The following is a 14,422-nucleotide window of genomic DNA, read 5'->3' as shown; positions in this document are numbered from 1 at the left end:
TGGGAAATTAAGTTCATTTGCCAGTCAGTATTCTAGACTTGTTTGTTAATCAATACAAAATTATGCAAGTGTCCTCAATTTTCTCCTAAGCCCGATTATTGTCTGAATAAATAATAGTATAAAATGCATAAAGTAAAATTTATAAACATTTTCCAACCAGATTGGGAGAATATTTTGCAAGGAACTGATTAAGAAATTAAACACTAAAAAGCCAACAGGTCAATTAACCATCCAAATGTTCCTTATCTATCAATTAATAGAATAGCTTCTTACAGTTTTCCCAGGGAATATGTGTAGGAGATTGAGAAAGTTTCCTTCTTAAGAACCTGGGAGATACATTGGATTCAGAAAGCAAAACAAAGCAGCTGCTGAGATTTCTGTAATTTATCCTATTTCTTAGAACATACCTTGTTAAAGGTTTTTTTAGAAGAATCTTGTGACTTATAATGGAGGAGGAGGGTGGTGGTCAAGAACTTTATAATCCAACAAATTCATTTGTACTGAATATCAGTCATCAAGGCAAAGAGAGTTTTACCAGGTGCAGAGAAAGGTTCTTCTATTGCAGTTAATTAATACTAGCCTACAAACTATCTCTAAGACTTTAAAGTTGCATTACTACAAGTAATCCTTGACTTACAACAGTTCATTCAGTGACCGTTCAAAGTTACAATAGCACATTTTTCACACTTACGACCACTGTCCAACCAGGGTCACATGATCAAAATTCAGATGCTTGATAAGTGGTTCATAATTATAACAGTTGCCCTGTCTCAGAGTCATGCGATCAGCTTTTGGACTTGATGACAAGGAAAATCAATGGGAAACCTAGCTTTACTTAATAACAATGTTACTAACTTAACAAATGCAGCAATTCACTTAACAACTATGGCAAGCAAAGTCATCAAATGGGGCAAGCTCACTTAACAAATGTTTCACTTAGAAGAAAAAACTTTTGGTTCAATTATGGTTGTAACTTGATTACCTGTACTTGCCCAATTAATCTCCTTGATTTCATGGACGGATGAGTTCAACCAATGGAAAAAACATACCCATGGTAGATATAATGACAGATGGAGCTCCTCCCCTTCCACCACCACCCCCAATTTTAGGTACTGTTGAATTATTTATATATAATTATTTATATAAAGCTTCAACATGGGTAACCTCTTTTGTTATGAACATTTCTGAGGTTATTGTAGAACTGCAGTTTCCATTATATTCTTTCTAGGTAGATTTTTTTTTAAAGGCAGCAATTTCAACAAATATAAATATTAAAAAATCCCATGATAAAAAGCTTGAAATGTTTTTTTCTTGCTTTTTTCCCAGTTAGCCAAGTGCCAAAATTGGTATCCTTATCCACCATGGAGAAACTTTGTGCAATGCACCAAACTCAAAGAAATGTCCCTAGTGGTAGACTTCTTTCCTGTCTGTTATTTATTTATTATTTATTTTACTGTGCTTCTAGACCGCCCCCTCTCCCAAAAGGGACTCGGGGCGGTGTACAGTCCATGCAAAGAATATATCAAAATACAATAAATAGAAGAATTAAATATGTACAGTCAAATATGGAGGAGGTTAAAAATAGAATTAAAAAGAACTGTACAATTAGCCAGTATATATAAATATAATTTTAAAACCCCTAAGACACACACAAATTAAATTAAAAACAATACCCCTAAAATAACCAGTTAAAAGTACGTTTACCAGGAGGAACAGTTGTAATTATGCCAGGCCCGCTAATCGGAACAGGTGAGTCTTCAATTTTTGCCGGAAGGAGCGGAGATCAGTGGTAGTTCTGATATCGGGGGGGGGAGGTCATTCCAGAGGGTTGGGCCCATCACAGAGAAGGCCCTACTCCTTGGTGTCGCCCGTTGGCATTGCCTAGTGGACGGCACCAGGAGAAGCCCCTCTCTGTGTGAGCGAATTGGCCGCAGGGATGTATGTGGGAGGATGCGATCCCGCAAGTAACTAGGTCCTGTGCCATGGAGCGCTTTAAAGATGGTAATCAGGACCTTGAAACGCACCTGAAAAACCACAGGTAGCCAGTGCAGCTCGCGCAGGAGAGGTGTTACGTGGGAGTACCAAGTACTCCCCATCACAGCCCGCGCGGCTGCATTCTGAACTAACTGCAGTCTCCGGGCGCGTCCCAAGGGCAGCCCCATGTTCTTATTTCCTTGCTATTAAACCACTATAGTGTCTTCCCTCCGCACTTTCCATTCTCTTTTTAACAACTGGAATGCAATTAAACATTAATATGGAAATGTGTATAAAGTTCCGTTCATTTATATTTTATTTTAGTGGTGTGGGTCTACATGGCTTTTTAGACACAGCAGGTAAGAGAGGAAACATCCTAACTTTCATATTTTGAGTTTTTCTCTGCCAGAATTTTAATACCAAGTCTTGGTAACATTTACTAGTACAGCAGGTTCTTTGAGAGGGCCACTGTGCTCTGACATCCCTTGAACGAAGCTCATCATCATTTCTCCATCCTCTGCAGAAGACTGGGGTGACCAGAGATGCCTCACGGCTCTGCCTTATATTTGCAAGCGTACCAACATCACCACTGTGCAGCCCTCCTTGCCATCACTATCTGTACCAACTCCTGGCAGCTGTGCCCAAGGCTGGCATGCGTTCATTAATAAGGTACTCTATTGTAAATCATAAAGGGGGACAATTTGAGAGGAATATCTGTCTGTGCGTCCTGTTTGAGCTGAATATGTGAGAAGAAAAAGTAAGGTTTGTGGAGAACACTGAAACCATTTCTTCACAAATATCCCTTTTCAGGACATTTCCCAGAAAGTCTGAGTCGAGTTGCCCTTTCGCTACTTAATGTTCAGCATATAAGAATAAATGAGTCAAGGAGCCAGTGCAGTAAAATGTAAACTATGGTCAATAAGACTTTTGACTGAAATCCTAGTATGGTTCACTCAGTCATTACTGGTTGGTCTACATCAGGGGTCCCCACTCCCTGCTCCTGGGATTGGTACTGGGCCTGGCATGCCAGAAACAGGACCACACAAGCAAGTGAAGCCCCACCCATAGGACGTAAAACCACGCCCCCTCCAATCTGCAGAAAAACCTTCACGGAACCAGTCCCTGGTGCCCCAAAGATTGGGGGACACTGGTCTACACTACCTCACTAGGTTGTTGAAGGAAGAAAAAGTGTTTTTAGAGAGAGGAATAATAAGAGGAGCAATAGTAAATTACTATAAATAAATCTGCACCAAAAAGATTCCTCCACATCCTGATTTTTATTCTTTCTCTCTGTTGTTAAAAACCATTTATAGTGCTTTAGGATCTATAATCAAGAAAAAGTGACATGGCTGGAGGCAAAACGGAAATGTGAAATTCAGGGAGGTATATTGGCTACCATCTCCAACCTCCTTGAGCAAGGTAAGTTTTATCCAAGAGTGTTTGGGTACATATACACGGAGAGATGCTTGTCCCGCCTCCGAAAAATGGAGAGATTTTGGTCCCAGAATAGATACGAGAGTTCTTCAATAGAAAATGGGAGAGTGGTATTTTTCTTGGGAAAATTCACCTAATAAAGTGTCTGTGGGGGGTGAGGGAGGCAGATAGTGAAAACTAGTGTAGTGACTTCACAATGCAAGCTCTTTTTGTACTTCTGTTGAGAGGTTACATGCACATATTAGAAGGGCAGAACTTACGTTGCACTACACAATACTGCATAATCTCTTCTGAAATAAGGAATAATATCGTAATTGGCTATGGGTTTCAGTAATAACTAAAAGAAAAGTGCAAGCTTCTCTTGTTGGTAACAGTTGTCCCTCTGAAAATGGTTTCTGTTATCAATTCGGAATTTCCAGAACACTAAGATAAATAATGTTCCAGTTCACAGGAAGGGAAAAATAGTTTTTTTAATCAATGTGTGATAGGCAGAGATTCATCTGTTTCTTTCTTTGCCTCTCAGCATCATAGTTAGTAGTCTTTGGTAGGGATATCTGTCTTATCCCCGAACTGTTCTGAATTCTGCTTAGAACAGATATATTCTCTGCTAGAGTAGAATTTATTTTGTTGAGTGAATTCCAGTCAGTGGTGGGTTCCTCCCGGATCGCACCGGATCGCGCGCGCTCCCTTTCAGCGCTCCACCTGGCTTGCGCGCTCCCTTTCAGCGCTCCACCTGGCTTGCGCGCTCCCTTTCAGCGCTCCACCTGGCTTGCGCGCTCCCTTTCAGCGCTCCACCTGGCTTGCGCGCTCCCTTTCAGCGCTCCACATGGCTCTCGCGCTCCCTTCCGGTGCTGAAACCGGAAGTACAGTCTTGCCCGGCCCTGGCGAAGCAACGACGCCTGTCTGCGCTCCACCAGCTTGGCTGGGAACGGAGATGTTTCCTCAGCGGAGCGGAGCGCCTGAAAAGTCTTTTCAGGCACTCCGCTCCGCTGAGGAAACATCTCCGTTCCCAGCCGAGCTGGTGGAGCGCAGGCAGGCGTCATTGCTTCGCCAGGGCCGGGCAAGACTGTACTTCCGGTTTCAGCGCCGGAAGGGAGCGCGAGAGCCAGGTGGAGCGCTGAAAGGGAGCGCGCAAGCCAGGTGGAGCGCTGAAAGGGAGCGTGCGCGATCCGGTGCGATCCAGCAGGAACCCACCACTGATTCCAGTTATATCTGAAGTAGTAATAAAGAATAGAGGGCCCTGAAAATATAAATACTGCTTTTTTTTTAGCTGTTGAACAACTAAACTGTATATTCTAAACAAGACAATTGTAGAATATTTGTAGCAGTCTCATTATTACCAAAAGATTGCTTAAGTCTATGCCAAAAAGTGACAGGACGAGTACCGTTTCAGTCCAGGGCAAGTCTTTTTTAATGCTATGGTCCAAGCATAGATTCAGAGGAGATAATATTGAACAATTCTGAGCTGATGTCTTTGGCAGTATCAATGTTAAAATAGTATTCTGACGCCATCCAATGAAGCTCATGATGTATAAAATATGTTAGCTTTTAATTCTCTTTTATCTTGAATGTTGATCAAGGACTGCAGTGAAACAGAGGTAATAACAAAGCCAGGGGAGGACAGCAATACTGTGGACAATGGGGAAACATTAATAGAGGGAATAGTGGAATTCAACTTTTGAGTTCTTAGCTCCATTTAGAAAAACAGCACTATATTCACTGCTTTTTCTCTAATCGCACACCAAGCACTTTCCATTCCTTTGTTTCTTCCTTATAGCTTTTATAACAACTCTTCTTCCAAATGTGACCTTTGATATATGGATTGGCCTCCATGATTCCAAGAAGGAATTTCTCTGGGTAGAATCTGAGGCTGTCAAGTATGTGAACTGGGCCCCTGGAGAACCATCTGGATATGGAACATCCATTGCTAGTGATCAGCCGGTGAGTTGAACTTCTACTCCTAATAGCATAATGAAGGCTCTGGATTAAGTAAAGTACAGGAAACATATTCAGTCAAACAGGATTACAATTTCTATTCTGACTTCCCTGCCAAAAAGTGCAGGAGAAAAGGCTATGCCTTACGTATCTCTAGAATGAGGCTTTTGAATTCTGACTTCTGAATTTTTGAAGTTGGTCAATCAAAAAAGTGGCCTTTTGTGTGTTTTCATAAACAAATGACAATTTGTTTATTTCTCTTCAAACATTTGGCATGATTTTCAGAGAACATTCTTCTCTTCCCTCTAAATAAATATATAAAATAAAAGTAGGTAGTATTTTTGGTTTTAGGTGATCTCTTAAAAATATTAAAATTTGTAATTAGTGTTAAAACTAGTATCTAGGCCAACATTATTTTACTTACAGATTAACCAGCCACTTGTTTTTTCAAAGATGCTAGTAGCACATCTTGCAACTGAGGTCATTTTCAACCTACAATTGGCAATTTAATGACTGTTCAAAGTTACAAGAGACTCAGGAAAAAAATTGCTTCCAATCTGTCCTTGAAGTTCTGATTCCCCCATTATCCCAAAGGTCATGTGATCATATTTTAGGCATTTGGTAACCTGTTTGTACTTATAACTGGTTGTCAAGAGTACTGTAATTACATGATTGCCATTTACAATCTTCTCTGCTCATTTCACCAAAAGTTCAGTGTGGAAACCTGCAGAGAAAGCTGCCGCCGCTTGTGGAGGACTTCCCTTCCCCTGTTTGCAGGGAACATTGGAGAAACAAAGATCTTTGGGATACAAACTTTTCTCCAAGCCAGTGCCAGAGATTTCCCCACACACCATGCAGAAGAGAACTTTGGTGCTGGGCTGGAGAAAAGAAGCTCGCATCCAGAAGATCTGAGCTTCTTCCCAACCTTTCCAGCCAGAAAGCTAGCAAATGTGACCTTTCTAAAAGCTAGGTATGCTTTTTCTAGCTTTTATACTCTTAAGAAAGATTACACTTGCTACCTTTCTGCCTGAAAAACTAATAAATGTAAAGTTTCTGAAAAGTAGAAAGACTCTTCAAGGTTAGGTTAGGTTAGGTTTATTCAATTTATAGACCGCCCCCTCTCCCCGTAGGGACTCGGGGCGGTGTACAGACCGTTCGTGTATAAAACAACAAAACATAACATAAAACATCAGACGAAACAACGCACACATACCGTCTGTATATACAACCCAAACTAATTAAATAATTAAAAACAATTCTAAAACCAATTTAAAACCCCAAAATTTAAAATTTAGAAAGCCATCCAGGAAGGTCAGTAGTAGATGTTCCCTGTAAATACAATTACAATTACAATTAGGCCAGGCCGGCTAGTCGAAACAGGTGGGTCTTGAGTTTCTTGCGGAAGGAGCGGAGATCCGAGGTGGTTCTAATATCGGGGGGGAGGTCGTTCCAGAGGGTTGGGCCCATCACAGAGAAGGCCCTATTCCTAGGCACCGCCCGCCCGCACTGCTTAGCGGAAGGTACCCGGAGGAGACCCTCTCTGTGAGAGCGGATTGGTCACAGGGATGTGTGGGGTAGAATGCGATGCCGCAGGTAACTAGGTTCTGAGCCATGGAGCGCTTTGAAGATGACAATCAGCACCTTGAAACGCACCCGAAAAGCCACAGGCAGCCAGTGCAGCTCACGCAGGAAAGGTGTTACATGGGAGTACCTAGTACTCCCCATAATAACCCGCGCGGCTGCATTCTGAACCAGCTGAAGAAGAAGATCCATCAGAGATCTGGGATTCCTTTTTTCATCCCAGTGTAATGGTTCCCTTCTGCACGTGGAAAGGAGCAGATGGCCTGCAGTGGGCCAAAGAAACAAAGCTTGAATTTTTGGGATCTGAGTTTGTAAGACTCAGTGCAGGGATTCTCTTTTGGCAGGCAGCTCTTTCTTTCTTTTTAAGAAGAGATTGGACAACCATTTGTCTGAAATGGTATAAGCAGTGGGTTAGACTAGAAGACTTCCAAGGCCCCTTCCACCTCTGTTATTCTATTATTTCTCCTTTGTCTACTTACTGACCTGTCTGGTGACTTAGCATTCACAACTCAGAGTGCTGGGATTGCAATTGTTGAATTAAGTGGTCATATCAGCACCTTACTTAACTGCCACAATTACTTGCAATCAAAATTCCAGGCCCAATTGTGGTTTACAGTCAAGGACTATTGGTAATGAGTTCCAAAGTTTGGTAAAGATGAAGTAGCAGTTTGGTTCGGTTCATGTAGCATGAATTAAAATTGTGGTTTGACATATTGCAGGAGTCAGGTCAACATATTGTGCATACTACGCTATCGGGCTTATTTATTCCACAACATGATTATTGTTCAGGTATAACAGGTTATGTGAAAACTACAACTTGGTTTATTGTTCAGTGTGTTGCTTGTTTTTGTGTTTCTCTGGAACCCATTGTCTATTCTGCTTTGCCTATATACTTGTAACATTTGCCAAGAGCAGTTTCATAGGTGTCAAGTTGCAGTAATCATAAGACAAGAATTGGACAACTCGGTGTGGACACACTCAATCCATTAATCAAATCAATATTTATTTGGTCATAAGCCAATAGACATTCAGAAAAAATCTTGATGTTGTTTGATAGCTACCTACTCATTGTGATTGCAGGTATATGATTTTGATTTTCCTGGTTCTGTTTCTCATAGACCAACTGCGCTGTAATGTGGCATGGCCTCCCTTCCCTGTTTACAGGCCGTTGGGATGATAGGAACTGCCAAGAGGAGAAACATATTTTTATCTGCCAGAGAAGCAAAGGTAAGAGTTAGGAATAATGCAAGAAAATAACATTGGCTTAAGTTTATGCTTAGCAGAGAGGGCTTGTGATAATTTAAATTCCTTGTGCCAAGGATGTAGGCATTCATTTCTGTTATGCCCAAGGAAGGAAAAAATAGTCTGTGGCAACAACACAGATAAAAGAATCTGGTAGAATTTTCAAGACTGGCCAACTTATTATTTCATGGGTAGCAACTCTGTTCATCAGTTACATGCATGTTCATGAAAACGACTGATTCTCATCACAGAATATACCCCAGAAAGGTTGATTAGTCTTAAAAATACTTCCTTAATTTGTTTATTGTCAAAACCCATTAGTCTTGAAAATGCTGTTTTTGTGAGCACTTATTCAGGATGCTATGGCCTTTGGTTTCTCTCTGCAACATGTATCTGAATCATGAGTTCTATCCATTTTTCCTTACTCCAACTGATTAAATATTAAATTAGATAGGGAGCAGATACATCCTTGCTATTTTTTTATTAACAATGAGAAAACAGTCTTTAACAAGAGTCAGAAGTAGAATACAGACGTTAATATTCTTCTCTCCTTTATCCTCATCTGCCTTATCCTGGTCTAACTACATAGATGAGGAGTGAGGTTTCCCAACTAAAGAATTAAATATAAATGTTTTAAATGAGGGGGTATAATAATATCTATAAATATATCTTGATTCTGTCACCATCCTTATACAGTGGCTTCCAAAAAGAACTAAAGTTCTATTTCACAGAAACGATAAGAAAGTAACCCCAAAATATCCAGTTCTTAGTGAAATGGAATAAAACACTAAGAAACTATTTGATGGTCAGCAAATTGCTGCTAATTTTGAATAAAATCAATATTGCCTTGTTAATGGCTCTATGGTATATTTGTAAAGTATGACCAAGCTTTTATTTTCTTTCTCCCAAATTCTTCCTCCACATTCAAGACCCTACGCTAAACCCTTCTTCAACATCCTTCTCTCCTGTTCTAAACTCTACTCTTTCATATCTTAACAACACATACCGTGTTTTGATGAAGCCACTCAAATGGCATGAAGCTGTGTTGTTATGTGAGAGTCTTAATGGAAGTCTAGCAAATGTAATGGAACCATTCACCCAGGCCTTCCTCACTCAAGTAGTCAGCAGCTTCCATACCCCACTTTGGATTGGTTTGTCCAATGAAGAGGTGAGTTAACTATATTTAGAAACCACAGCATGTAAATCAAACCTGCCTTGCATGTAGTAGATGCAAAAAAATGAAAGCATATCTAGGAGTCTGACATGATCTTGAATTTATGTGTTGGCTAAATTATTGTTCTGGAATAACAAATGGTGAAGGTATAAAAAAAGTAGTGAATGCTGACTGATTCGCATTTCCAAAACCACCTATGGAGAACTATTATCAACGTGACTCTGTGGTGCTTGTATATATGATAAATGTATGCCATCAAATATTTGATTTGTAGCCAGATTGATTAGTCCAGTGTGGCGAAACTTATATATATTGACCTTTTTTTAGGGGAGACGTAACTATGAATGGTTTATAGATGAGAGCATCTCCTACACAAACTGGCAAGATGGAGAACCACAACAAATGGTGGGGTGTGCATACATGGATATAGATGGAACATGGCAAACTGCCACTTGCAACACAAAGCTTCAAGGTGCCATCTGCAAGTTGAACACAGGTAATATACCTGTATGACAGCTATACAGATAGAGGATGGAATACTGAAATAAGGAGACTCTTCTCTCATCCTCTGAATCTTAATGAAGGGATCAGGAAAAAATCATTTTGTCATTTGTTTTTAATGACTAAAATCAATGTAAGTGCTTGCTAAGTTTCTTCTAACCAAGTATTCTCCTTCAGGACCCCTTTCTTCACACAAGTGGAGTTACAATGGAAGTTGTCCGAAAACAATAGAAGATTCTTCTTGGGTTCCTTTCCGAAACCATTGCTATGCTTTCCACATGGAAGTTATTCTAGGCCAGAAGGAAGCTGTGAAGAAATGCCAGAAAGGTGAATCTTGGTAGAATTAATGGATTCTTGTCTTTCTTTGTTTTGGCTATTACTCGTTGGAAGTGTTGCGTATAATTAAAGCATTGGAGGTCCAAATCCAGTGGCATTTTCTTTTCATGAACCCCTGACCCAAAATAAATAGTAAGGTATAGGTGAGGATATGGATAAGGGGCAATCCCCTCTCTTTTACACTGCCTATTTTATATAAATGCTGTGTGACATTCTTTTATCTTTGGTTTGACATGTATGCTATTTCTTACTCTTCTTTCTATTTCTTATTCTGCCCATCAAAGATATCTAGAATATTTGGTGATAATTATTTTGTGTCAGGCATTTATTTAAGAACATTCTTCCAAAATTCCAATATTTTATTGCATTCTCACCAAAGATAAAAGAATATTCACTTTGATTGCCAGCTCCTCAGCCTCATCTACATCTTCCCAACATCTCACTAAATATTGAGAAGATATGTGTGAGGTTCTTATTGGGGTTTGATGCGACTAATGTAAATTTCCAAATGCAATTCCAGCATGGATACTCAAAGGAGGTTTTTTTATGCTGAATAGAGACTGCCAAATGTTATTGCTTAGTTATTTCTACTAAGTCACAGACTCATTTTAGCCCCGAAATAGGTTTACCATAATTTCTTTCAAAATCTAATAAAACTTTGAAGTCATGCCATTATGTTCTGACAATATTTTTTCCAAAAATTGATAGATGTCTATTTGCAAATTTCATCTTTTTTTTTCTTTTGTCATATTGAATTGACATAGCATCAAAGAAACCATGAGAATTGTTATTCCACTTTTTAAAGATTATAGACATATAAAAAGCGCCTTTCTTGCCCTTACGGGTGGTGCATGTTTTCCTCAATCCTGGGTCCTCTAGCAGCAGCCTTAGAATCTGAGGGTTCTGCGTAGGAGTTTAGTTGCTCCTAGCACTGCACTCTTGGACAAAGAGCTCTGATGTTGTTTCTGGGATCTGTTGGAGCCATTCACTAGTTTAAGTTGTAACACTAAGTGTTTCTACCACCACTGGTACCACTTTGGCTTTTACTTTCCAGATCCTGTACAGAATAATAGTTGGAAAGTTCATTGGAGGTTTTCTGGTCAAATCTCTATTCAAACAGCAACAAATGGTTGTACAAACTCCCCTTCAAAATCTCCAGTCACAACTTCTGGGGGCAAGGTCTTCCATTGATTAATTGTTCACATGAAATTTCTCCTATGTTCTAGGTTGGTTCTCTCCTTGATTAATTTCCAGCCATTGCTTCTTGTTCTGCCCTCAGGTGCTTTGGATAATAGGTTGATAATGTTATTCTGTCATCTCTAGTCCTTCTTTTCATTAAATAGACATACCCGTTCTTCATATGTTTTAGCCTCCAGTCCCCTAATCATCTTTGTCGCTCTTCTCTGCACTTTTTCTAGAGTCTCAGCATCTTTTTTATATTATGGCAACCAAAACTGGATACAATATCCCCCCCCCCCCATTTTTAATATGTCAATCTTTTGTATTAATTTATAATATAAAATACAAAATTACAAAACCAAATAATAGGAAAAATATGGGAGGGAAAGGGAAAAGTGTAGAAAAGAAGGGAGAAAGAAAGAAAAGGCATTGACCTCTGACTCCCTTTGGTCCAATAGAGTAAGAACTAACATTGAACCTCAACTTTTTACTTTTACGTAATAGTATAAACTAGCCCTTTCTATAATAACAGATCTATCGTATCAGTAAGACCCAAAATCAAATTTTCATTTTTTCCCCATCTCAAGCATAAAACCCAGAAGCAGTTTCCAAGAAGAAACAAAAGTACCGTACTTATGTTTTTTTTCCTTTTATCAAAGCAGTCAATTTAGCCATCTTGGCTAACTCCATCAGCTTTTGCAACCATTCATTCATTGTGGGGATTGAAGCATCCTTCCAATTTTGTGCATAAAGTAATTTTGTTGCCATCAACATATAGAAAATTAGTTCCAAATTCTTTTCCTAGTCTTTTTCCATTAAACCCAAAAGAAAAGTTTCTGGTTTTATTTTTATCTTCACTTTAAGAATCTTCTGTATTTGAATATGAATATTCCTCCAATATTTCTTTGCTTTATCACATGTCTACCAAAAGTGATAAAAAGTCCCTTCTTTACATTTGCATTTCCAGCATTCATTTGAAATACTTTTGCACATTCTTGATAATCTATCTGGTGTTAAATACCAACGATACATCATCTTACTAAAATATTCTTTTAAATTGTAATTTAATGTAAACGGGGTGCAATATTCCAAGCATGATCTTGTCAAGGCATTATAAAGTGGTACTAATACGTCATGTGATCTTGATTCCATCCCTCTTTAATGCAGCCTAGGACTCTGTTGGCTTTTTTGAAAGCTACAGCACACTCATATATAAATCCAAGATCCTTTCACAATTACTACTATTGAGCCAAGAATACATTTGGCTTTTTTTTTTTGCCTAAGTGTAAAGCTTACTTTTATCATCACTAAATTTCATTTTGTTAGATAAGAGTCCAGTATTTAAGTTTGTTGAGATCCTTTTGTATCTTAATCCTATTTTCTTGAGTGTTGGCTATTCCAGTCAGCTTGGTGTTATCTTCAAATCTAATGAGTTCCTCAAATCAAATCAAATCAAATTTTATTTGATTAGCTGCACCCTCTCCAGAAGGACTCGGGGCGGCGTACAATTAAAACACATAAAATATACAAATATAAACAGTACATAAACATATACATATACATGGAGGAGGTAAACAGATGAATAAAATAGACTTAAAATTTCAATTTAAAATCCCCTCAATTAAAATACAAAATACACAATTAAAAAACCCGTCAGGAGCGATATGATAAAACTATGGTTGAGCCAGGCCAGCTGCTTGGAAGAGGTGGGTCTTGAGCTTTGCGCGGAAGGAGCGGAGGTCAGAGGTGGTCCTGATATCAGGAGGGAGGTCATTCCACAGGGCTGGGCCCGTCACAGAGAAGGCTCTGCTCCTAGGCGCCGCCCCCCAACACTGTCTGGTGGATGGCACCTGGAGGAGTCCCTCTCTGTGCGAGCGAATTGGTTGCAGGGATGTATGGGGCAGAATACGATCCCGCAAGTAACTAGGTCCTGAGCCATGGAGCGCTTTGAAGATCATTATTAAAACCTTGAAACGCACCCGATAGACCACAGGAAGCCAGTGCAGCTCGCGCAGGAGAGGTGTCACATGGGAGTACCTCGTACTCCCCATAATCACCCGTGCGGCCGCATTCTGGACCAACTGAAGTATCCGAGTGCATTTCAAGGGAAGCCCCATGTAGAGAGCATTGCAGTAGTCGAGGCGAGACGTCACCAGCGCATGAGTGACTGTGCGTAAGGTATCCCGGTCCAATAGGGGGCGCAATTGGCGCACCAGGCGAACCTGGTGGAACGCCCCCCTTGCCACGGCTGTCACATGGTCATCCATGGACAGCGCGCCCGCTCCACAGGGGCCAGTTGTATGCCCCCAATGGCCAGAGATGGAAGTAACTGGTTGAACCGGGGGGCCAGAACCCACAGCCACTCCGTCTTGGAGGGGTTGAGCTTGAGTCGGTTGTCATCCATCCAGACCCGTACGGCTTCCAGGCACCGGGACATCACTTCGACGGCCTCGTTGGGGTGGTTCGGGGTGGAAATGTACAGCTGAGTATCATCAGCGTACAGATGATATCCCACCCCAAAACCACAAATGATCTCACCCAACGGCTTCATATATGTGTTGAACAGGAGCGGCGAGAGGACCGACCCCTGTGGCACCCCACAGATGAGGGGGCTTAGGGTCGACCTCTGCTCCCCTGCCAACACACGTTGCGTCCGGCCGGAAAGGTAGGAGCTGAACCACGGCAAAATGGTGCCCCGAACCCCCAACCCCTCCAGTCGGCGCAACAGGATACCATGGTTGATGGTATCAAAAGCCGCCGAGAGGTCTAATAGGACCAGGATAGAGGAACAACCCCTATCTCTGGCCCTCCAGAGATCATCCACCAACGCGACCAAGGCCGTCTCCGTGCTGTGTCCGGGGCGGAAGCCGGACTGGCGCGGGTCTAGATAATCATTTTCCTCCAGATGTCGTGGAAACTGATAAGCTACCACACTCTCTACAACCTTTGCCAAAAAGGGAAGGTTGGAGACAGGACGATAATTGGCCAGCTCCGTAGGGTCCAGGGAAGGCTTCTTGAGTAAGGGTCTCACCACCGCCTCTTTCAAGGCGGCCGGGAGAGACCCCG

At 40.9% G+C, this 14,422-nt stretch overlaps 1 protein-coding gene across 1 annotated transcript in view; it reads left to right on the top strand.

Moving 5' to 3' along the window:
- The window catches only part of MRC2 (mannose receptor C-type 2), a 109,324-nt gene that overhangs the window by 81,842 nt on the left and 13,060 nt on the right, over positions 1-14,422 (top strand). The window contains exons 20-26 of the mRNA XM_081970080.1: positions 2,498-2,643; positions 3,288-3,393; positions 5,186-5,349; positions 8,043-8,151; positions 9,096-9,334; positions 9,668-9,836; positions 10,019-10,168. Of these exons, the coding sequence (XP_081826206.1) occupies positions 2,498-2,643; positions 3,288-3,393; positions 5,186-5,349; positions 8,043-8,151; positions 9,096-9,334; positions 9,668-9,836; positions 10,019-10,168 (1,083 nt within the window). The remainder of the gene's footprint in view (positions 1-2,497; positions 2,644-3,287; positions 3,394-5,185; positions 5,350-8,042; positions 8,152-9,095; positions 9,335-9,667; positions 9,837-10,018; positions 10,169-14,422) is intronic.

This window comes from Natrix helvetica, assembly GCF_964273705.1.
Source record: "Natrix helvetica genome assembly, chromosome: Z".
Classification (NCBI taxonomy): Eukaryota; Metazoa; Chordata; class Lepidosauria; order Squamata; family Natricidae; genus Natrix; species Natrix helvetica.
The sequence above is the reverse complement of the archived record's forward strand: the minus strand, read 5'-3'. Positions and strand labels throughout refer to the sequence as shown.